Source organism: Empidonax traillii, unplaced genomic scaffold, assembly GCF_003031625.1.
Source record: "Empidonax traillii isolate 1590-97213 ecotype Southwest subspecies unplaced genomic scaffold, ASM303162v1 scaffold1053:size215182, whole genome shotgun sequence".
Taxonomy (NCBI): Eukaryota; Metazoa; Chordata; class Aves; order Passeriformes; family Tyrannidae; genus Empidonax; species Empidonax traillii.
The window spans coordinates 54,181-78,626 of NW_020956246.1; the positions used below are offsets into that span (position 1 = coordinate 54,181).

Consider the following 24,446-nt stretch of genomic DNA (forward strand, 5'->3'; position numbering starts at 1 on the left):
ATATTTTATACAAATATATGAGGTCCCTTCTCAGTCTTCTCGGGGAGGAACAGGCTCAACTCCCTCAGCCTTTCCCCAGAGAGATGCTCCAGCCCCCCAGTCATCCTCACTGCCTTCCACTGCGCCCGCTCCTTCTTGGGTGCCGCAGGATTTTGGAGACCTGCAAACCGAAACCACCCTGAACGTGGCTGGGGACTCAGAGGAGCGCAGCGAGGCAGAACCATCTGCTCCCATATAAAAACAAAAAAAGTGGTGGGTTCTTTTTCCCCTCACAAAACCCGCGTTTCCCGCACGCCCAAGACGCGCCCGTGGCACAGGCGCGCCCCGGCGGCACCCGGTGCCGGTGTCCGCCCGTGGGCCGGGCAGGGCAGGGTAGGGCAGGGTGTGCTCTGCCTCCTCCCGCCGCCGTTCACTTCCTGGTTCCTCCCCGCGGCCGCTCCACCTCCTTCCTCGCCGAGCCCGCGCAAGGGGCGGCGGAAGGGGGGGTGCCGTTCCGTGCCGTGCCGCTGCCGGCGCGGGGGCGGCGGCGGGGCGCGCCGGACCCGCGGCGGCGGCGGCGGCGGCGGCCAGTGGGGTAGGTGGGTGCGACTGACAGCGCGGGGAGGGGGAGGGAGGGGGGGGCACCGGGCAGGTGTGTGCGCCGGCGGAATGGGGCGGGAGCGGGAGCCGGGAGCCAGAGCCGGGAGCTGGGAGCGAGAGACAGGAGCGGGCCGCCGGAGCGGAGCGGCGCGGCCATCCCGCCGCCGCCTGCGCCGCGCCATCAGCTGCCCCCTTGGCCCTGCCGCTGTCCCCGGTGTCGGCGCAGCCCCTCGGCCGTGCGGGAACCCCGGGATGGCCCGGCCGCCCGGGGGCCGAGCGGTGCCCGCATCCCTCCACGGGGCCCCCGGCAAGGGCTGGCGGCGGGTCGTGTCCAGCGGCGGCGTCTCCAGGAGCTTCTGGCATCGGTCGGGAAACGGGAGGTGGGCTCCCGCTCTCCCTTCGCCGCCGTCCGGCACTGGGCTTTAAATACTACGAGGCTAAACACGTTAAATAATACCGGGCTAAATATGTGGTTTAGGTCTGCTCCGCGGCCTTTCGGAGCAGCGTTGAGTCCCCTCGGCAGGAAATTTAAACTCGGAGTCTCCAGCGTTTTCTTCGGGGTCCCGTGGCTTGTTAATGGATTGCGGTGGTGGGACGGGGTCCCGTAATCTGTCCGTGCGTTGCAGCGATGGGGCATGTCCAGCGAGCAGCTGGGCAGCGAGTGGAGCTCACCTTCTTGCTTTGGAGGTGGCCGCGGTCACCCGGCGTGTGACTGCACCTGTCCGATGGGACCATCGGCCGGTTGTGACCTCGGCATCGGGAGTAATCTGTGTTGAAACCATGGCGCTGCACTGTTGAGGGTTTAGTTGAAGTGGATGGTGAGTTACATGGCAGTAGGAAGCGATCTGGACTTTAGAACAGCAGGTCTAAGCATTACTGGAGTAGTTCTGTAAAGTAATTTTTAAGAAGAAGCAAGAGTTCATGTTGGCTCATTAGAAAACAATCTTCAAGAAAACAATAAATATAACAGGCCTTGGGGAGGAGGAGGCAGCAGTCTGGTGGTCTTTGATGGGCTCTCCTTGCTGCCTGTGTGCCACTGAGAGACACAGGATGGACAAAAAACTTGTTTAGGTCTCTTTCCTTTGATCCTGATTTAGAAAAGATAAACTATGTTCTTCAGTGTGCAAAAAAATTTTTTTTTGCTGAATTCTTGACATGGCAAAGGTGTGCACTGTCGTATCTGTAAGGAAGGAACCCAAATTCAGATGGTTGTTCTGATACACTGGAATCACTGACAAGGAAGGGACTGGCAGGTTGCAACGAGTGACTGCGATGGGTGTCTGGTGGTGCAGATAGCAAGGCGTTAGTGAGTACCATGTTTTTCTTTGCCTAATGAAAGCAACAAATAAGTCTTTTGTGCAGTGCTACAGGCATTTTGGTGAGAAGAGTCATCATAAGAGGAGCCATGCCATTCGTATGTCGTTAAAGATGCAGCCTCCCTGTTCAATAAAGAGCTGGTCCTTCAAACACTATGACTGTCAGCATAGCTCTTGGTGCTGTCTCACTGATGCAATACTGTTTGTCATACCAGCGGGAGCTGCTGGTGGTAGGAAGTTGTGTCTGACCGAATGCTCACTGAGATTTAGAAGGTGTGACCAAGAAGCTGAGTGCAGTTGTAGGTTTATAAAAGGGCAAATATAAGGTCTGCCTAAAGGCCAAAATATTTGTTGCAACATTTAATACCTACTGAGTATTTTTGTGTATGTTTCTGCTTCCTTTTAGTTTTCATTTTAGGTGGTGTAATAACAGACAAGGGTGTGTATTTCAGTTTGAAATTGCTTGTTTGGTAGTAGACAAGAATACATAAATGTAATTTAACTATTGGAAGTAGGTTGCAAGAAGATGAATGGTTAATTCCTCAGCAGATGCATGTCTGCTGTGCCCAAGTACTTATGTGTCTTTCTGGGCAGCTCCCCTTGTGTTGGCAAAGAAGAACTTACAGTCTTCAGTGGTATGTGTGTTTCCTGGGCAATGGTAACTTGGCTTTGGTGAATCTTTTCCATATCTAATATTAATTTACTTTTCTTGATGGGTAGATTGCTGTGCAGCTCCCAACAGAACAGAAGCTAGCAGTGTCTCATAGTCAGTGCAGTTTAAACCCATGTGTTGCGTTTTTTAAGGAAAACTTGCTCATGGAGCAATGAAGCTTTATTGTGCAGACATTTCCCATACATCTGTAATGGGCCATCTCTCCTCCCACAGTGGTGTCAGTCTGAAAATGCCTTGGCTGTAGCTCAGCCAGTCTCTGCAGATGTTAGTTGGCTGAGCTTACACTTTTCTCTGGTCCCTCTGCAGTGTAGACATGACCTTTTTCTTAGGGTAGTATTTTGGAATACAGTTGCTCTGCCTTCCTGACAGAAGACAGCAGGTAACATAAAATATGACATGATAGAATAGCGTTTTGTCAGTTTTTATTTTCCCTGTCCTGTGCTTAGCTGGTTGAAGAAAACTAAATGTGAATGATTGCACCTGGAACATCATATTTGGCTTGTGCATGCAACTAATCTGAAGCTTAAGGTTGTATTAGAGAAAATGAGAAGTTAGAGCTTTCCTAATTAGAGCTGCATGTTTGGCTTGTGCAGATAATAAGAAAAAAAGACAGCCCTTAGCTTGACTGGAACTGCAGTGCAGCAAGATTGCCAGTAACACTTTACACGTTGTCCTTTCGAGAGGGAGTCCAAAAGAGCGAGCCAGCTTGTGTCTGCAGGCTGTGGGTGCCAAAGACCTCCCCACACAGCAGCAATTTCCTTCTAGTGAGTGCAAGGTGTTGCAAACAAGGTGCAGCCAGGTACTGGCTCTTACTGCGTAGGAGCACTGCCATGTTCATTCCTGTCACCCCCTCCTGGCTGTGCCCCCGGGGTGGGGGGTACTCGGGAGTGCTTTTGGGGACTGAAATGACAGATTTATCTAGGCTTGTAGCCTCGTATCTCTTTGCCCCACCAGGTTACAGGGTGACCATATAGAACTGGTGCTCTTACGGGAGAAGGTGTAGAAGTGCAAGGAAAGGGGGGGAAAAAAAAGCAGAGGATAGGGATGGGAAGGTACAGAAATAAGAGGGAAGGCTGCAGCAGCAGAGTTCAGCTGGAAAAGTGTTGAGAAATGCTGTTCCAGGGGCGAGTAAAACAGCAAATAAAACAAGGACACAAAAAACTCACTGTTAATACTCTTGGACAGCAGAGGAATGTTGAATGAGAGGAAATGCAGGGTTCTTGTTGATGTTTTTGCTGCTGGGCTGGTGTTTGTGAAGTTCAGCTGTGAGTTTTGCAATAATGCAGAACTGACAGGGGTGACCAATCTTAAACGTGGTGCAGCATGCAGAACTTAAAGCAAATGGACTCAACCTGAAACAGTATGAGTGAATAAAGGTAGCGTAAAGTACTATGCTATTTAAAAATAGAGAAAAGACATATGCAGGCCCAGTGGGAAGGCAGTAGTACCAAATCATAGATACAGAGAGGGGTAGAGCAGGTGATAAAGAAAGATAGTAACGTGATATATATCTTTGTGTTCTTGCAATGACTACTTGAATTACTGATGTCCAATACAGAATAGAATAGGTAAGTAGCATATTATATATTGTAGTTGGTCTGGGCTTGAACTCTCAGTATTTAAAAGGATAACAAAATTAAGGTTTAGACACAGAAATTGTATTTTTTAATGGAGGCAGGGATCCCTTCTGCTTGCTAATGCAACAGTGAGCAAAACAAAAAATGCTTAGTTTGCCAAATCAGGTGTCCTTTGCTACATTTCAAAAGCTTACAGACAGCAACTTTGAACCTACAGGTTTTTCCAGTTCTCTGAAGCAGCAGCTTAGGCTTCTCCTAGTCGTGATTTTAACTTCAGGCCTTTGCAGGACAGAGATGATAATTTTTTGGTCCTTGTGTTATTATTGTGCTATTTTAATCTATGCTCTGTTTATTTTCCGTGTTTAGTTTAGGTATCTGCTTAGATGTAATATTTAGATTTAAAATCTAAATGCCTTACAGCCTTCATACCTGTGTCTTACCTACTCCTGTGTGATAAGGAAGAAGAACAAACTATAAGCGGGGGAATAAAATCAGGGAGAATGAGTGACATGCATGGGAAGGGGTGGCTGTAGCAACAGCAGATGAGAGCCAGATGCTGTACTAGACCATCTTGAGTGAAAACGCATGTCTGATAGTTACAAGTGCTCTTTCTGACTTGAAAGATAGTATTTAAAATATTTTTTTTTTGGACCAGAGTGATTCTGCCAGCTTCTTATTATGATTAAAACTTTAAAGCTGCGACTCTTCTGCTTTGGAAAATACATTCCTTTTGCCATGGGAGTTGTGTAGCTTTTAAAATAGGTGCTAAAATAATACTGGTTGTATAGATAAACCTTCCCCTTTAATTTTTGTCTTTCTTTTTTAAAAAAAAAAAAAAAAGTTGATACAGAACAAATTGTGAACTTAAATTCCCTCAATCCAGGGGTTTGCTGTTTCAAGTCTTGAATCAGCATCAAAAATTGCAAAGCTGTCTAGAAGACCAGGGTATCTTGTGTTTTGTCTCTCATGAGGCTGTGTATTCAGGATAACTGCAATGCCGTGGGAAAGCATGACATACCCATCTGTTGTTTTCTGTTTCCTAGTGCAGTCCCTCCTGCAAGATTGCTCTTTCCTTCTGATGCTTAACTCCAGATAGGTGGCAATGCAACAAAGATAGTTGATGTCTCTATGTTCAGGATTAGTATTTCTCTTTTGACTTAGGTTAAGCAGCTTGTGTGTATTTAGTCCTATTGGGAAACTGTAAGATTGAAGTGACAGAATTTTTCTGTTCCCCTTGCAGCTCTAATAGTGAAAAAGTTATGTTATTTTGTAATGGTTCATACTTAATGACAGTATTATAAAGTACCTTCTCTCTCTGATCAAAGGCTTATTAAGATCCCCAGCTTTGTGATCAGACCAAGTGAGATCCAAGTCTGACCTCAGTCTCTGTGGGCCTTGTGATTTGCGTCCTGTTCCTAGATGTTGCCCCAATTTTGTCACTCGTCTATAGTGGTTCAGTGTTTTTGTACCTTGGACAGTAACTACATTGTCTTTGCTCTCCTTTGCTGAAGCTGGCAGCTGACAGGCCTTTTAGGTGGGGGTGAAATCACTTACCAGATAACTCAGACTCTTGGGTCAGTCTTAATTGCGTTATCACTTATTTATACAATACATATCTATTAGTTAAACAGAAAGGATGCAGACATTAACCAGGAAGCTGTTACTCTCTGCCCTGAGAGACTGCATACCACAACCATCAGGATAGGGAAACCCTTATGTTTGTAACTGAGAAAACATGGCCTTATTTTCCTTACTGTTCTAATGCAATTCCTCTGGCACTCTTCAAATTGCTTTTTGTCTGGACTGACATAAATTAGGCGAGGACTGAGGGGTTTGTGCCCTATGTGGCTGCATCCTTCTTGAGCCTGTCACTCTCAGCCCAATCCAGGCCCTCAGGATAGAGTTTCCAGGCGTCTTTGAGGTAATTTCCCCCTCCCCTTGCTCTCCTTGGGGAGGAGTTCCCTTGACGTATTTGTACTCCTATTCAAATGTGTTCTTCAGAAATGCATGACTTCAATTAAATATTCCCCTCTATTAAGATGCTTCTAATAAAAATAATGAGTATGATTTTAGTGTGATCCATTTTTACTAAGATCTTGTCACGTGGCCTCTTTGAAATAAGTTAGAAATAGAAAATAATAAATTATGATTCATCAAAATAGTTTATGATATAAACAGTTTTCTAAACTCTTGACTATAAAGCATTGTTATACATCCTCTTAATCTCTTCATATATAGAAAAATGTTATAAAAGAGTTACCATCTGGTTTTATGTGCTTTCTTTTCACCTTTTCAAGGGAGGTAATCCAAGCCTGTGCATTTACCCTCAGGAAACACAAATTTATTTTAAGCCTTGTCATTTTTTAATATTGTTTTTAATGGATTTAATATAATTTGCATCCTGATTTCTTTATGCCATTTTTCTTCAGCATGGGAACTGAAACTGTGGAAATTGCATGACCTCAGGAGCCAAAGGTTTCAGGGGAATCTCGAGATGTTTGTGAACCTCTTGCTAAAAGCATATGCATAGCTGGTAATGTGGTACCTAGGCTGTAACTATACTCCTTAATGTAGCCAGAATTTCCAGAAGAAAAATGAAAAAGTATCTGTGGTAGGCACAATCCTGTTACCTGCTCCTGGGGTGTCTGGAGTAGGGCTAGCAGCACTGACTTTGCCCTGTGATCATTTGATCTGAGTCATCGAGTGTCCTGTAAGCACAGTGTTAACTTCTGTGCCCAGATCTTCCTTATTGCTTTTGCCATTTTAACCCAACAGTAGGGTTTTACCTGTTTGGGGTTTTGAATTGGGATCAGGTTTGTTTTGTTAGTTGGTTGGTTGGTTGTTGGGTTTTTTTTTTAACCGTATGTAGAGTCCTGACAATATTCCAATGGAGGTACAGCTCTCTATAGCAAATTTAAGCCTGCTAATAATAGGCTTGCTTTTTTTAGCTGCCTTTCACAGACCTGTTAGAAATGTCCCTTTGACCCTCCAGAGTTTTGTGAACCAGGGGTTGGAAACTGCCATGCTGATGGATATCTGGATGAACTTGCAGGAGACTGCCAAAAATTCTCAGCATAGCTGGGCTGTTTCATTCTACTCCTGCTGATCAGATAAAGCTTTTTAGGCCTTGCATGAGCCCTTAGAAAAAAAAATTATAAAAATACTGGTACTCCTTTGTTATTATCCCTGCTAGAACTTGCTTTGGCAAGTTTTGATAAGCTTGTTGTTAGATTTCGGCTGTATGGAGGTGTGACAGGAGGGGGAAGCATAGGTAAATATTGTGTTAGAAAGCACACTTTCTCTCATGTCTGTTGCAAAGGAAGATTAAATACACAGTGGTTTTGTCACTGCAGTTTTATGTACAGAAAAATGAAATATAAAAAGGAACTCTTGCAGTTTCTGTCTATCAAGTGGAGTTTGTTGGTTTTATTTAAAAGGACATCCTGTCCTGCAGATCTAGATTGCCTGCTTTAGCTGTCATGAATATAGTATGACTTCTAATAAAGGAAATGGTTGCAATGTACTAGTAATGCTGTAGTTTTACAAGTCATACTCATGTGCTTTTGACTCCACTAGCACGAGTAATTACATGAAAATCAGCAGGTTGACAATAATGTTGTTTTTAAGCTTTTTGTAGCTTTTACAGCATCAGGACCTCAGGTAGCTTTCAGGTACTTCTTAAGGCCCACATCGTTTGTTTGCTTGTTCTTTGCACATTCTTTGGTGGTCACAGGTCATGAAAAACAAGTTTTTTTGGACATGGCTTATGGCAGATCAAAAAACAGTTACTTAATTTATATAGGGTGTAATAGCATGTTGTAAGTGTTCATTGTAGCAGGAAGTGGATTTTAATTTGTTTACATTTCTAATTTGTATATTACATGTTTTTTAGTTGTTCCTGTAGTACCAAATGCCTTCCAGATAAAAAGAACAGGTCTTTGCTCTGTCATGTCATTAAGCTGAATTGATGTGTGTGTTGTCATTGTATCTCACACTTACCTAGTGGCCTCATGTAGCCTGACACCCAGATTAAGTCCTTAAGCCCTTTGCCTACATTGTTTACATATTGTTTGCTCCGGAGCAGGAGGGACTGACATATTCCATCTGTGTGATAAATTAAATTCATATGCAGCATGGTTGAAGGGCAAACCAGTTAGGGCATGTTACTGCTTCCTCCCCCCTACAGTGTTGTTGTTGTTGTTGTTGTATTATTTATATGAAAATATCTAGTTGGACAACATAAACAAAAGCAGATGTTTGTGTATGTAAGAACAAGGTATTAAAAAAACCACTAACCAGGTCATGTAAGAGAAAAGCTGAGACTCTAAGCTCCTATAGATTGACTCTTGAGATAACAAACACTGAACCACACATATTTCTCGAATAATGTACAGTGTTTTATGTACCGATTACTGATTTTTCATTTTGTTGTCTGGTGATGCCTCTAAACTAAGCATTAAATAGCCAAGCACATTGAATAACAAATTTGTCCTCCAGCCAGAATTGGAGGCCTATGCTGTGTCTCATAACTCTGCACTGCAGAAATGAGTCTCCACACTTTCAGACTGAGGTGTCTTGAGGCTCCTTCCGGCTGTAGGTTACACAGCTATATATTTTTCTTATTTTTTTCCTCCAGTAATATTTCTGAGAGAGAGTTGTAGAACTTTTATTGGAGTAAAACCACTTCTTGCACTTGCAAGAGAGATTTATTTCACTGGCAAAGTGTGCTGTTCAGGACTAAACCCACAGTTTTAATCACTGTGTGTTTGTTTAGCTTTCAGTCAGTCTTTGCTAATACTGACTTTAAGGTGACCTGTCAAACTAATTCCTCTGTTAAATAGGAATTTGCTTTTCCTCTGACTGTTTCATTCCTTTGCTTTGGGAAGCAAAACCTCAGGGGGGAAAAAAAGGCTCAGTCTAGATAAAAAAACCTGAAAGACTGTGTTCAGGACTATCCCAGCCTGTTACTGCTCCTGGTGTGTCAAGGCTGACTTCTGTTTGAAAATTGAAATAACTAAATCAGTGTTCTCTTTCTCACTTTTTAATGCAACACGATGTTACTGTAAACTGAACATTGTTGTCAGGCATGAGTCTTTAATTATGTCAGCCCTGTTTTGAGCTTGCAAACCAGCATAACAATTTTAATAAGATTATTAAGTAATGCAGTGAAGGTTAACCTGTTTCCTTGAGGGAGGGGAAGGACCAAGTCTTAGAAATGCTGGTTAAGTCTGTGTGAATGTGTAAGTACATAATTGCCCTTACAGAAATTGTGAAAACCTGGAGAAAAGGTATGGATTTACCAGTAGGCATAGATTTATCTGAACCTAGACCACCAGATCATTTGGGTAATCACTGTTTATGGAAATTACATAGCTTGTGTTCTTAAGTATTGGGAGTCATGAGGCTAAATTATAGTTGTGGTTAAAATACACAGTAATTACAACGTGATGCGTGAATTTTATGAATGAGGAGAGGGCTTTTTGTTGTGGTTTTTCTTTCTCAACAAAGTAAATGACATTCTCACAAGGACATTTTTATCTTGATTTTTCTGTTCTGTTTGATGTATGTATAAATACAAGACTGGTATGCTTTAACATTATTCCACATGACTTTCTTCAGATTCATAAACTGTCTTAAACTCGCTTGGCAGCATACTAAATGCTCAAAGCAGAAAGATAAGAAAATACCTAATTCTCCTGGTTTATTTGTTTACAGTTATGTTAGAAAACAAATATTGTAAATGGTCTAGTTCATCCCCTTCTCTGCACCTAGAAACCTTGTGCTCCTGGCTTTTGCCTCTCGCTGTGGCAGTAGCAGTACCAGTCACCTCTCCCCGATGTCACTCGCACTAAGGCACACAGAGCTCATCCCCTTCTCTGCTTGGATGTAATTAATTATCCTGCTCCTTAATAACCTTAATCTTTGGCCTTAAAAGACTAATTTTCCTTTTACGAATTTGGTCTTCTTGAAATAATAACTACAAAGCAAACTATCTTCTTCTTCCCTGTCTGGGTAGGGGCAATAACACATCCTTTTTGGTTTGCATTATGCAGAATAAAGCTTTCTCCTTGTGCTTGGCAGAGCTTAGCGATAACATTTGGAGAGAAGTTTAAAGTCCTAGGTACCTTTGCAATTTGCTCACTATGTTTTCTGTAAAACTTTTCCGCTTTGTGTAGGCAACACTGTAACTTTTTAAACTGGCACAAAAACCAGCTTCAGTATGAACTTTTTTGGCAGAAAGCTTAATTAATGGTGAACATTGTCTTCGTTTCTCTGAACTAAAACGGCGTCGTGCACACTCTATTTTTGAAAAGCTGTGAGCAGGAGCCTTACATGTTGAAATAGCAGGAGGATGGTCCCTTCCGTTCAGGTACCTGCAGTTCAGTGCATTTGGTAGTAAAATTATTGTAGCCGTTTTTGTAGAAGGTGGATCTTTAGAGGCTGCAGTGTTTTTGAGTGCTTAAAGCACTGTGCAGATACTCTGTGAAGAGGTGTCTTTGGAAGAAGCTGCTGGGTGTATCAAGAGCCGCTTTCAAGGCTTAGCATTCCAGGTGCGATCTCTTACTGAGTGGTGTACGTTCACACTGCAAAAGGATTGATCCCTTGCCAGAGACTTATGAGCACCCTTTCTGTTTTCTCAAATGCCTGTGTTTGGTGGGAGTTGCACTGAAACCATGGTAAGTGCCACACATAGCTGGAGTATTACAGTTTCTGGCTCCAAGGTGGACCTTACCCTCTGGATAGACAAGGTGCCTGCAGAGAGGAGAGGACAGGGCAATGTCCATGTTAGTACTACAGTAGAATGGAGCTGACTAGAAGAGCTAAAAGGGGAGGCAAAACAAATGCCTTTGAGGGATGGAGCCAAAGGTGGCGTGAGAGCCGTGGCAGAGCAGAAGACTTCCAAGGATTTTAAGGCCAAAGGAAAAGGTGAGAGTAGGAGACAGCTGTTGTTGGGGAAGAGCGTCCTCCAGCCGAGACTAGAAGTTCCTGTCAAGATCTTTGCCAGGGTTGCTTCTTGGTCGATTCCTGCAAATCTAATTTTAGAGTGGCTTGGTTTTGCAGTTTTACAGCAAAGCTGTGAGTCAATGTCTAAGGAGAAAGGAAACTTTTTCTACTTGCTAAGTTACCCAGTATCTGTAGGAGAGACCCTTCCCCAGATCTGAGGCAGCAAGAAGGGGCCCTGCCAGCTGTGCCAGATCTTTCCTCTTTTCCTCACATGGCAGTGCCCAGTTCTTGCTTCAGTTCCTGTTGGCTCCTACCTGATGACTTTTTCTTCATTAAAAAAAAAAGGCTTGTTGCCTTTCCGCAGGGGGAGGTGGAGGTGGCACACAGGTGGACCCAGTGTGTAATTAAGCACATCTTAAAAGCACTTAGAGACTCTTCTGAGTAAGAACTGTTCCGATAAGCGAAAGAGCGTGGTTTCCAAATCCATTATTTCACGTTTGATATATTTACCTTTTTTTGCTTTTTCAACTCTCTTTCTGCAGTTTCGAATTTTCCCCGTGATCGCCGTGCCATTACGCGAGCAGAGGGGCTGCATGTCTTGCAGAGTGGTGAAACACTGTTTCTGATTCTCTTTCAGATGCAAGTATGGACATAATAGCCTATGATGATTACTCCACTCCACCGCTTCAGAGATATTGAAAGGATACCAGAATACCTCCAGCCGGAAAAGTGTGTTCCACCTCCTAGCCGCGCTTCCCTGGGAACAATGTGGTTTATTCGAGATGGCTGTGGTATTGCATGTGCTGTCGTTACCTGGATGCTGGTGTTCTATGCCGACTTTGTAGTCCTTCTTGTCATGCTAGTTCCATCGAGAGATTATGTTTATAGTGTCATCAATGGCACACTGTTCAACACCTTGGCTTTCCTCGCTTTGGCTTCACATTTTCGTGCTATGCTGACAGATCCAGTAAGTATACCTCTCTCTGTGCGTCTCGGAAAGAAACAAGGCGGTGTTTTTCTTGTCTGCTAGATGTTGGGTAACTCACTTGCTGAGTGAGTGGCAGATTTAAATAATCTTCTGCGTGTCAGCCTGCTGAGTGAGGCTGCTGATGTGGTATGCTAATTTTTTTCATCCCACTCAAGTCAGAAGCAAAGTCAAGGACCCAGCTTTAGATTCCCAGTGTGTGAGCAGCGTCTCTTTTTCACTGGGAAGGAGAGTGTTTCTCTCTGACACTGTTTTCTCCCCAATGGCAGATCTTGTGTTTGTGGCTTGTCATGTCTTGACAAACAGTGAAGCTGGAAAAACTGGTTTTAGTTGTCTGCCTTGGCAAGTATTGCTTCAGCAGAACGGAACAGAACGTGCGTTGTTTTGAAAAGCCATGTTACCATCTCTCATTCTCCTGATTTTGTTGAGTGTACTGGACAATGCTGAAATAAATACTGTGTGAGTGTGCTAAGAGCTGTTAGGCAAGTTGGGAAGCATCAGAGTTGTAAGACTCCCCTGTATGTATCCATAGGACAATGCTCAGAGAGATCTGATCTGCTGCTTTGTCATCTTTCAGCTAGTAAGAAGATACAGTTTAGCAACATGAGGCTAATTCTGAGTGGCCTATGATGGTTTATTTTGCTTGATAACCCCTGGACAGTAGATTCAATTCAAAACCCCATCTCCAGTCGTCAGTGGAAGGAAAGACACGCTTAGATTTCTCTTGTCCCCTTCCTCACAAGCGTTCTTGTTGGTGTCAGGAGTGGTGGTGTACCTCTGGTATTCTGTTCCTTCCAAATGTCATTTCCTACTTCAAACCTTGTTAGGTGCCATTAAGACTTCAGAACAAACCCTTTGTTTCTTAGATTCCAGTTCTTCGAGAAGCCACAGCTCTGCAGAAATGGCTTGATCTGGGGTAATCTCACAATTTATGGTAAAGGCTGTTGAATTGCACACGCTGCTGTGGGGCAGAACTGTAAGCAGTAGTTTATGCTCTGAAACTTCTGGTCATTGGAATAGAGGGGAACAGAGGGCTGCAGCAGTTTGTTGGATAGTTTGTGTCCTAAGGGTGATGGTGGTTGTTAATTATTGTATGTTGTGTGGCTTTTATGCCTAGGGCTGCACTGGAGAAGCAGATACAATCTCTAGTCATTCGGAGAAGATATGTTAATTCCTAGTGTGAGGTAGGATTTATGTGTGTGGAGGGCAAGGGCCAGTGGGATTTTGTTTCATTTTTTTAATGAGGAATTCAGCTAAATAAAATGCAGAAGGGAAGATACAGAGAAAAGATGCAGTAACATCTGGCAGACACTGTGAGTCAGGGATTAAGGAAGCTGCCAGGACATGGGGAGCCAGGGGCACGTCTAGGATCAGAATGAAACAGAAATCACTGCTGAGGCAAACAAACAAAATTCTTATTATAAATAAATGAACACCTGAGTTCTTCAGAATTGATAGTGTGTGCCTTGCATTTCAGGAACTGCTTCCTGTTGGTTCTTGCTAAAACATTTCTAAGGTTTTGAACTTTGCTGAGTATTGAAGGGAGTGAACATGAATTGTAGCATTTTGGGGAAATTGGTTTTGGTAATTTTTAAATTGGTTGGTCCTTTTGGGAGTTTTTTGTGGAAAACACTGTTACCTAGAAAGGCTTATAGCACTGGTTGAATATGCAGTTCTCTCACTGATGTGTATCTTTCCTGTTTAGTGCTGTTAGGATGTTGTATAGATGTGTTAAAAAGAGACTGTTCTATCAAATCTGTCAAAATATTTGATTCTCTGTTTTTATTTCAATAAAAAAGCCTGGCATGATAAATTCATTGATGTGAAAAGAGGGGTGAGGATTCCTAAATATTTTAAGCTTACTATAGCATTACAAAAGAATAATTGCTTAAGTGAGGATTTATTGATGTTTAAAAAAAACAAAAAAAACCCCACCAGAATGATGTTTAAGTATGTGGTTCCATATTTTAGTACCACATTTTAATTTCTTTTCTAAATCTTCTTGCAACTCTGTTGATCTTAGGGAAGTTTTTATTTCTCTTTCCTCCCCTCCCATAGTTTTAAGTCATCCTGTTGTTCTTGGGAGTTATAATGTCCACAGGTTAATCTTCTGATTTGTTATGTTTTTTTTTCCTGCAGGGTGCTGTACCCAAAGGTAATGCCACAAAAGAGTTCATTGAGAGTTTGCAGCTAAAGCCAGGCCAGGTGGTTTACAAGTGCCCAAAGTGTTGTAGCATCAAACCTGACAGAGCACATCACTGCAGGTAAAGTCTTTTCTGAAGATAGCTGTATTATCAAGACCTCAAGAATTATTCACCCGTGTGCCTTGATCTAAATTGTTATTGGAGTCTGAGACTGGAGTGGGTAGATTGAGAGACTGGTATACGAATTCTTTTTCCAATAGTGCCAGACACATTTAAGTTTCTCTGAAAAAACCCTCAGGCCTTTCCTAACAAATTTTCATCTATAAGAGACTGGGGCCACTTCTCGCAAAGTGAGAAACACTTAAAATGAGTGCTACCTTGGCTCCAGCCTTTTAATTGGCATTCCATAAATTTTCATGTAAATGTGACTTAAAAAGAGACATTATATACCAGAATACGTAGAAATCTATAAAATGTAATGTCTCTCAGAGGGTCAGTGTCCTTTCCATTTTTATTTTTATTCACAAACCCATTTATCTAACTGTGTATTCTACTTAGAAGTGATATATAAGTTAAAACTAAAGTACAGATAACTGTATATATTTTTTAAAGAGCTCAGACTTCCACATTTTTATTGAGTACTGTGACTTTGTTTTGTGCTGTGTGATAGATCAGTATGCCTACTGATCTGTCATGTCCTTTCTTTTTCTGGTAGGATAAACTCCCCGGAAGAGAGTAACTGGTAGTGAGCTTTTTAGTACTAAAGGCAGTGAGCAAAAAAATAACTACTTCCTAAAATTCTCTTCTGCTTTTAAAGCAAGCGAACCTGCTTTCCAGTAAGTAGTTAATCAGTTTGCACTGGTGTCCCTTCCTTACCTCCTCAAAACCCAATGCGTACCAAGAGAACTTGTACCAGGATTACTGCTGATTTGTGCAGTGGTCTTGTGGGGAGGGGAATACATGGTAATGAGCTGAACAAACTCGTTCTGCTGTTTGCATTTTTCATATTTATTTTCAGAGCTTCAGTTGGCAAATGTTTTTCTTTTTTGTTGTTTTTTTAAATTCTGATCAAAGTCGGGAGTTGGTTATTCATCAGGAGCAACGTGATCATGCCTATCACTTATTAATGCTACTGTAAAATCCCCTCTGACAGCTCTTCAATTATGAATGAAACTTCACATCTAAAATGCTGTCTTGGAGATGACTCACAGCATAGGTAAATGAAGACAACTCTGGCTAAACACAAAACCTCATCACTGTGGTCCTTTTTTCTATGCTTTAAGTTTTTAGACATTAAGATTTGGGAAACTCATCCCCTGAGCACTGATGCTGTTGAGAATCTTCAGTCAAAAGGTTTTCTATGGACTAGGAAGATTTATTAGACTTTAACACGTCAAGGTTGTGCATATGCATCAGCAGGAGATATTGCTAGTGGTATGCCAGAGGGACCAAGATGTTTTTTGATTCATGTGCTATTTATTGAGTCCCCTAAGCCCAGTAAACTAGTCCTGACAGCATTTGGAAGCTGGGTGGTCGAGTAGGGGGAGAGTGTCTAAGTATGGGTAATCCCTGCTGCCTGTACTTTTCAGTCATGGTTTCTGTGTTCCTTTTTCCACCAGCTAGTTTCCTGTTCTGCCTGTCATCCGTACCAGCTTTTGGTGTGTGTACAGGGAATAAAATCTCTCAGCCTTAGCTACCTCTTTCACATCTGTGGCTTGGCTGCTTCAGGTTTTCTCTCTGGGGAACTGGGACCTAGGAGCAGTTGAAGGGATTGCTTGGGTACTCACCTGTTTCAGAGTCCAAGGGAGGAAAGTGTGTGCACATCTGCAGACTGGGAGGCATCCTTCTCCTTTACACCACCTGCCCCAACTTCCCCCCTCCTTTTTGTTTTTTTTTAATGATTTTTTTAAAGCAGTGGTTGATCGTTATCGTACAAAGTACATTATCTGGCAGATAAATTGTTTCTACTGTGCCAGCTGATTTTAGTCCCCGTGTAGCTCAAAAATAATTTCAAGGTGTTTGTTCTGGCAAAATGAGGCTTTTCCCGTTTTCCACTGCAGCTGGGGCTGGCAGGTAGTGGGGTACCTGAGCTTCACCTGAGGAGAAGCATCTCCTGATCTGGCCCCATGCTGAGACGCCAGGGCCTGTCTGCCTGACCTTTCATGTAGGATTGGGGTTATAGCAACTCATTTATCTTTCAGGCATGGCAAGTATCCTTGGGGATTACCCCCTCCCATCACGTAGAGGGACTGAAAGGCTGTTCCAACAGAGAGGTTTTCTATTATTTATTCATACGTGCAGATAAGAGCATGTTTTTGTTTGAGTTTCCCTTCAGCGTTTGGGTGTTGAAGTTTATTGTTTATATTAAGGTCAAAATACTTTTTTTTATAAGAAGGAAAATAAAATTAGCTGAGCACTCAATCCTTTCTGTTTCAGGGCTGCCAGAATTGTTCTGGAATGGCTGTTTCCTTTCTGGGTCTATTGTTTGTTTGCTTTGGGGTTTTGTGTTTTTTCATATTTGATTTCTGTGCTTGTTTGTGCAATGTGGTATCAGGAGACTGCCTTTCGTCTCCTATCATATGAGAAAGCAGCAGAGAAAAAGACTTCCTTTATTATGTGAATTGAAGCAGTTACTGACTAAGCAAGAGAATGATGTTCAGACAAAGTAATAATGTTTTAATTATTTGACTTCTGGCCACAGTGTGCACGCTGGCAAGAATTTGAATTTTGATTTTATTAGTCTGGTTTTGTGAAGTGCTTTAACATCTAATTTCACCTTGAATGTATATTGTGGTACTGTCTTCCTGACTGACTGCCACAGCTGTTTTATGTTAGTTTGTGGCTTACCTTGATGTCAAGAATCTTTTCTAGTGCCTTATTTAACTTTCTATTTTGCAAGTTCCTGCTGCCAGCAAATGTTGGTAAATAAACCTTAGTCTGTAATTAGCAACTCTGAAAAATATCCTTATTCATTACTGCTTTTTGTATCTTTCTGGTTTCTCTTTGGTTTTAATTTGTGGACATTTTCACAGGTGAAATAGGTTAAAACTCAACAAAATCACAGATTTTTTTTCCATCTGCCCAAATGTATTACTCAATTATTTTTGACATATTTTTGACAGAACCACTGATAATGTGTCATTAATTTTTGCAGTGGTGATTTGGTATCGTATGGTTCATTTTGAACAGACTTAGTCAAGATAGAAAACCACAAGCATAAATATGGTGACAAGTAAATTTTTTAAGATTCAGATTTCACTTCTGATTCTTTTCTTTAGTTTCTTTGTTCCCCAAGCCCCTGTGAAATCTTGTGTTCCTGGAGTGAAAAGTGCTGTTAATAAAGACCTCTATTCTTTCAGCGTTTGCAAGAGGTGTATTCGGAAAATGGACCATCACTGCCCATGGGTCAATAACTGTGTAGGAGAGAATAACCAGAAGTACTTTGTACTGTTTACAGTAAGTATTTTGCAAGCGATGCTTGAGGTTGTCCAGTGGGAAGCGCTGAAATGCAGTGTGTAGTCCGTGAGGCAGCTCCCGAGGCTGGCTTTCCCTTCCTTCCTGTTTTGGGAGAACTTTACAGGGAGCTGCTGCAGACTTCTGTTTCACTAGTTAGGGAACACACTCATCCATCCACCCCCCCCACACACACACACCCATCCACCCACAGCAGTGGGAAAAAACATCATGGGAAGTATTTGCCAGGTTTTTTTGAGGACTGTGTTGACAGTTGTTCAGCATCTAGATTGTAATGGGAGCAGTTTATCGAGGCATTGAGCTCCTCGATGCATGGGCCGTCCTTTTACCGTGGCTGGGAGGGTCCCAGGCCATATGTAGGGCACCTGAGCATTAGAGTTGTACGTGTACCTGTGTGGGATGAGGTAATAAGAGCTGTTGCCACATCTTAAGCGAGGAGTGGGAAGTCTGCATCCCCTTTGGCGAGAATTATCCACCTTTTAATTGCGAGGGGTTTATTTTTGTACTTGAAAACCAAGGAGGTGTTTGACTTTTTGTACTATATCTGTAGCATGAGTAAGAAAACAGGAGTGCACGCTTGAATACTGCATATTTCTGGAAGGGTTGAAATGTGTTTCATCAGAGCAAACTGCGAATATCCCGTGGGAGTAGTGTGAACATTACAGGGCTGACTTTCAGTGATGCTCTGTTTTATTAATAAATCTTTTGAGACATCTATAGGTTTGAGGAAGACTGTTCTCATATTACCAAGGAACAAGGGGGAGATTTTCATTTAAATGGAAAGGCTTACAGTTGTATGGTGTGGTTTGCTAGGATGTGGATTACAGAACAAAATTAATCCCGTTTTTTTGCTTTGAGCAAGGTTGTTTTTTCACCTTGAGTGAGCTAGGTGTTTTAGTCCTACCAAAAGGATTTCGGTTTCTATTAAAACTGGACATCTGCTTTCAAGCAGACTATATTAAACATTTAATGTAGTTGAAGGAAACGAAATAAGAGTTGCTGGTTTTGTTCTTGGTTACGCTTTTTGAGACCTGAGGAAGTGAAAGAATGGCAGCATACTGAACTGGGAAAAAAAAATTCTCCTCTATTGCTTTTTACTGCTTCCACAGGGATTTCTTGTAACAAAATCTCTCTCACTTCTAGTATGTGCTGACCTTTGTCAGAGTGTGTAGGTTCAGGAGAGTCCTATTTTTAGCCCTGTCTTAGTAAATTGTAATGAACGTGTAGCATTGCATATAGTTGCTGTTACAACTTTTTGTTACATACACTTTCTGTTACAAAGCTAAGACCTAGCTTAAAACAAAAAGTATTTACTGGGAAGTATTAAAGCCAGAGAGAAATTTTCCATGCCAGCATCTGCCTCAGGGAAAGTGCTTATTAAACAAATACATAATTTTTCTGAAACTCATGCTGGAAAACAGATAAAGTGCGTTCTCTGTTTAAAACAAATTATCTGTTGTTTCTCTGGGAGACTACAGGGCTGTCAAGAGCAAGGATGTAAGCTCTGACAATGTGATACCTAGATGTCAGCATTACTGTTCTCTGAAAGTTGTGCTGTACTTGGGGGAGATAAGGACAGGAAAGTGTGTGGAAGGGCACTCTGGGACAGGGGAGGCTGGGTTTGGTATCCAGCTGGCTTTGAACTCAGCAGTCTCCCTCATGTTTGCTCAGAGCTGGTACTAAGGCCAGAATGAGTCTGTGTAGTTGTGGTATTTGCCAGCTTCATGGTGCTTGTTTAGGGGAGGTGGAAGAGTTTGATGGTTTTTGGAGTTGTTTGTGGTTTGGTTTTGTTTTGAAATATTAGCACTTTGCTGTATTTGAAGTGTTGGGAAGATGTAGCATTTTGGTCTTCAAACTCACCTGGTACCTATATTACATCCTTTATTTTTCAGATGTATATAGCACTGATTTCCCTGCATGCTTTAATCATGGTGGGATTTCACTTCTTGTATTGCTTTGAAGAAGACTGGACAAGTGAGTACTAACAAAACACCTCCTTAAGATATCAGATTAGTTTTTGAGCAAGAACTCATAATGTAGTTTGCTTGTTTCAGAAGAATGCTACCAGGGCTCTGCTATGCTATCTCTGTTTTTAAATCTTTTTTTAATGATCAATCCTGGAACTTTATAATTCTTTTCGACCTGCTGGGATCTCTGTCCTGAAAAGTCCTATTTCAACTTACACCTGATACTGCCTAGGAAAAAAAGCTGAGATGTAAAGACACCTAACAAGTGTGTGTGCAATAACTTAGTGTTGACATGAGCACAGCACTAATTTCCTGAATGCCAGCACAAGATAAGAGGAATGCATATGCTTTTTTTAAAAGGGTAACATGAATCATTCTTGCAAGACTGCCAGAAAAACATGCGAACTCAGATCCAAAAATCCACCCTCACAAGAACAAACAATTCCTTTCAAAAAAAAAAAAGGGCAAACCAAAACCAGAACCCAAGCAGCTCTAAAAAGCCAAAATAAAAACTCCAGCCCTCACTCTGAATCAGCCAGTGAGTAAATTTTCACGAAGCCAGTCTATATACATTTTTAAAACCACAAATGGATATAGGAAATCCTCGAGGTAATGCTGAGTCAAACAGCAAGCTGTCAAAGAATGTGTGTGCTGATTTATGTGCTGCTTGTGATTTTTTTTTTGAAAAGTATTAGGGTTTTTTTTTCCTGGAATTTCAGTTGTGTTATTCAATATAATGACTGGTTTTAGTTTATACTGTTGCAGAGGATGTGCATATGAATTAAATTTGACAAGGTTATTCTGCAGTTCAAAACTGAGTAAAACAGCTGCCAACTGTCACTGAGAACTGCATTTGACTACAGTGGCCAGGGCCATAAAAGGAAGGATACATCAAAAGGTAGTTTCCTTTACCCCCTTTCTCAGAGCCTGTTTGTGTGGGGAAAGCACCTTCCCACCTGCTCTAGGTTTAGGTGGCAGAACAGAGCTGTTATGAGAGATGGATAGGTTGTTCCAGCTCCTTCCATTTGTGCAGATTGTGTTAGCCCCTGATTGTGGTGTATTTGTTAAAGTTCAACATCTCATGAGAAAAATACAGACTTTTGGTGAAAGTCTTGGATTTTGAAGAAATCTGGAGATGTTTTAACATTTATAACACTCAACATTTTTCTTCCCCTTCCTTTCTTCTGCTTCTCTTTTGTATTTACCTTCTTGGTTTAGGGTGGGTTTTTTTTAGCTCTTGCTTGGGTTTGCAGTATAGATTATGAGGAAGAATAAGATTTTGGCTTAATCCGACCTTCTTTAGGTCATGGCTTAGAACAGTTACGAAAGGAAGCATACTCTGGTTTTAGGTTGCTGCTACATATCCTCATGTCCTGACTGCCAGCTTGAGATTTCTAATCGACTTTATCACTGTGGAAAATCTGTTAAGACTAAGGTTTAAGAGAGAAGCTACAGGTGAAATGGAGTAGAATGGAGTCCTAGTCAGTATGCTGGGAAAAAAAACCGAAACGGAAAAGCAGGTTGAAGTGCTGCAGGGTTTGTTTGGGTTTTTGTGTTTGTTTTTTGTTTTGGTTTTTATTTTGTTTGTCTGTCTTTTCTTTTCTTGAAACTTGTGAGAGTGATCATTTTATGAATGTGAGAGCTTCTCTGTGTACTTTTCTGGGAATGATGAACATATAATTTATTTGTCAGCTTGAGTATGGAAAACTTGTGGTTTAGCAGGTGTTTTGCAGCTGCTGCATTAGTTGATGTCTACCTTTCCAACTCTGTTGTTTTATCTTCACAGAATGCAGTTCCTTCTCTCCACCGACTACAGTGATTCTTCTCATCCTCTTGTGTTTCGAAGCTCTCCTGTTTCTCATCTTCACCTCAGTTATGTTTGGGACCCAAGTACACTCCATCTGCACTGATGAAACGGTGAGTGTCTCACACTCTCTCTCCTTTACCTTTTCTCTCACCATTTGTAGAAACAGTGAAGGGTTACAGGTTTTTACCTCATTGCACAGGATGTTCATGTGCCCCTTGAGGAAAGATCCAGTGTAATAAACTGAGCTATCACAGTGCTGGATTGTGGTCCCTGCAGGTTACTGTGGGAAGTAGCGTATGCCTATGTATTGGCTGGGATGCTGTGTTCACAGTACCTCCAATAAAGTAGGCATTGGTAACTGAGATTACTCTGTAGAGAGTATTTTTCCCTACGGATTCAAGACCCTTTTTTTTTCTTTGCTTTTCCACTGGTATTGTCTGAAACTCAGGAGTGCCCTGGTTGTCACTATTTACAGGGTAATGTACTGGAAAGTCAAGATGAGTAGGTGGGGAGGGATATATATAAACACATACACACACAGAGACTTCTTTTTGCCTGCAAGATTTCCCAGTTTTGGCTACTTATTAAATAGTTCAAAAACTTGCCAGAGGGAAAAAGAAAAGGGAGTGGGGTAGGCTTGTGGAACCCTGCTGGTTACAGTCTGCTGGAAAACAATCAAATCATCCCCAATTCAAGGGTAGCATAGTAGAGGTTATATAGCAGTGTTACAGTCTATCCTATATCCCTGCATTTCCCCAGTTCTGTAAGGATGGAGCTAGTGACTCCTGGGTGTGTTCCCACACTTGTGAATTCTTCTAGTCTTCACCAAGCACGCTCAGATACAATTGAATTGACTGGAGTGGTTGGAGAGAAGTGACAGTCTTAAAAGAGTGACAGCTCTTCTTTCCTCCCCTGCCTCCTTTCTTTCCACCTTGTTTGCCCATGGCCAGTGGAAGCTAGAATAGGTATTTTTGCTGCCATTGGAGAGGTATGATTGGCATCATATGCTGTAAGGGCCCATTGCTCCTGCGTCCTTTTTTGCAGTGCTTCTTTTTAATGCTTGGCTTCTGCAAGAGGCTGATGTTCCACCTGTGGCTCTTCTGTGTTCAGAAGAAGACTTCATTGTTCCTTCTGATGGAGAGAGCCCCAGGAAGAAGTACAGTGTTTTACAGATCCTGCTGGGCTTGACTTCGTCAATAAGTGTGTAAATTAGCAATGCTGCCTGTGAAATTATCATTTGAATTTCTCTGTCTTTGAAACCTGTCAAGAATTTTTAGAAGCTGCCTTCTAGAGCTGGGCAACCAAATAAGTTCCCCAGATTTTCCTTCCCCTCTAATTCTGGGGACTTATAGGGGTTAAAGGAGCAATACCACAATCTAAAATTAAAAAAAAAAAAGAAATATGGTCTCCCTCTGCTGGGTTGTGTGTTTTCATTTTTGTTTTCTTTTTTGAATATGTACTTTTTGAATAAGGATTTAGCTCTGTGGAATATCTCGTTGATTTGCTAGCTTTGAGCTAGCCCTGTCTGTGTTTTGAGCAGAGGAATACTTCCAGGTGAAATTCTTCTTCTTGTGCTCTCTTGCAGTGTTTTACTTCACATTTTAGACAGCAGGGCTGTGTCTTACCCTTTTTTCACCTTTCTCTTCCAATCACTGGGAGACGTCATTCATCATCTTGAGAATTCTGTCCCACCAATATGGTTCCTTTCTGCCTGAAGGGAGCCAGAGCCCTGGTGTTTTGCTCTTGTCTCTAGAGGTGGCATTTCCCAGGGATCAGCACAACTCCTGCAGTTGACCCATGTTGTGTTCTTCAGAGCTCCCAGCACCGGTAATTTGAGATGCACAGATGTATTGCAGTGCATTAATCCATAGCATGGGAGAGACATGTAGGTCAGGAGAAACCTTACCTTGCAAGAGATGCAGAGTTAAAGAACAGAATGATCTGCCCGCTGCTACCCGTGGATGAGTAATGCACTACAGTGACTGCACTTGTTCATTTGGCTTCTGTGGCAGGCCAGGCATATATGGCTTTCCTGAAAGACCAAATTCACTTTGTGGGTTTTAGACACAATGTGGAATTTTTAATTTTTTTTTTTTTTTGATGTTCAACTAATGAATGTTTCAACTGATTGCTTGATGGCTTATTTTTGTTCTGCCTCTAACCTTTACTAAACAATGCCAATGATTTCTTCAAATCAGTGTCCTGTTTAACCCTTTCTCCCTGCAGTCAGCCCATGCATGTTTTATCAGTGATTCTAATGACATAATGAAGGGGCAAGAGGTAGACTCAGCTACACTGAGCCATGGGCACTTCCTGAACTTGCTTGGTGAATCTGGGAGCATTGTAAAGATTATCTTTGGGTTTGTGGGGGTTTTTTTGTTCTTTTTTGGTGTTTTTTTTTGTCTGCAAGCTTATAATGGATTCTTCCAAAACTTTTCCATCTGGTTAGCACATAACGCGTTCAGCCATTAAAGCACATACTTTTTGTTTGGTTTTAAGTGGTGGGTTTTTTTTCTTAATTGACATCACAGTATCTAGGACTGAACAAATTGAAAGTAATTTTATTTCCAAGGAACACTCTCTAGCCTTAATGTTTTTAAATATAAAACAGTGAGAAGAAAAGGAAAGGCAGTACAGGTGCAATTGTATTTTCTTACTCCATCCTTTGGATAAGGGGTAACTGAGAATAGACTTCTCCCCGAATCCAGAACTACAGAATCTGAGTATTTGACTGAAAATGTGATATTTCTGTTTTCAGGGAATAGAACAGTTGAAAAAGGAAGAGAGAAGATGGGCTAAAAAAACAAAATGGATGAACATGAAAGCAGTATTTGGCCATCCGTTCTCTATAGCATGGCTTAGCCCATTCGCAACACCAGACCAAGGAAAAGCAGACCCGTACCAGTATGTGGTCTGAGGAATTCTTGACCAGCATTTCCACTAAAATAGAAACATATTACAGCACTACTGTTACAAATT

The 24,446-nt window shown here is 41.9% G+C and overlaps 1 protein-coding gene across 5 annotated transcripts in view; it reads left to right on the top strand.

Annotated features, from left to right (window-relative positions):
- Positions 1-469: 469 nt before the first annotated feature.
- The window catches only part of ZDHHC3 (zinc finger DHHC-type containing 3), a 30,973-nt gene continuing 6,996 nt past the window's right edge, over positions 470-24,446 (top strand). Inside the window, exons 1-8 of one of the 5 annotated variants that reach the window (XM_027904400.1) lie at positions 471-574; positions 11,728-12,057; positions 14,215-14,339; positions 17,579-17,675; positions 19,586-19,667; positions 21,447-21,578; positions 22,388-22,432; positions 22,578-22,871. In XM_027904400.1, the coding sequence (XP_027760201.1) occupies positions 11,752-12,057; positions 14,215-14,339; positions 17,579-17,675; positions 19,586-19,667; positions 21,447-21,578; positions 22,388-22,432; positions 22,578-22,675 (885 nt within the window). In that variant the 5' untranslated portion in view covers positions 471-574; positions 11,728-11,751 and the 3' untranslated portion in view covers positions 22,676-22,871. Of the gene's footprint in view, positions 579-11,727; positions 12,058-14,214; positions 14,340-17,578; positions 17,676-19,585; positions 19,668-21,446; positions 21,579-22,387; positions 22,433-22,511; positions 22,872-24,225 lie in introns of those variants that run through there. The other 4 variants (XM_027904398.1, XM_027904397.1, XM_027904395.1 and 1 more) reach the window with 4 other exon arrangements.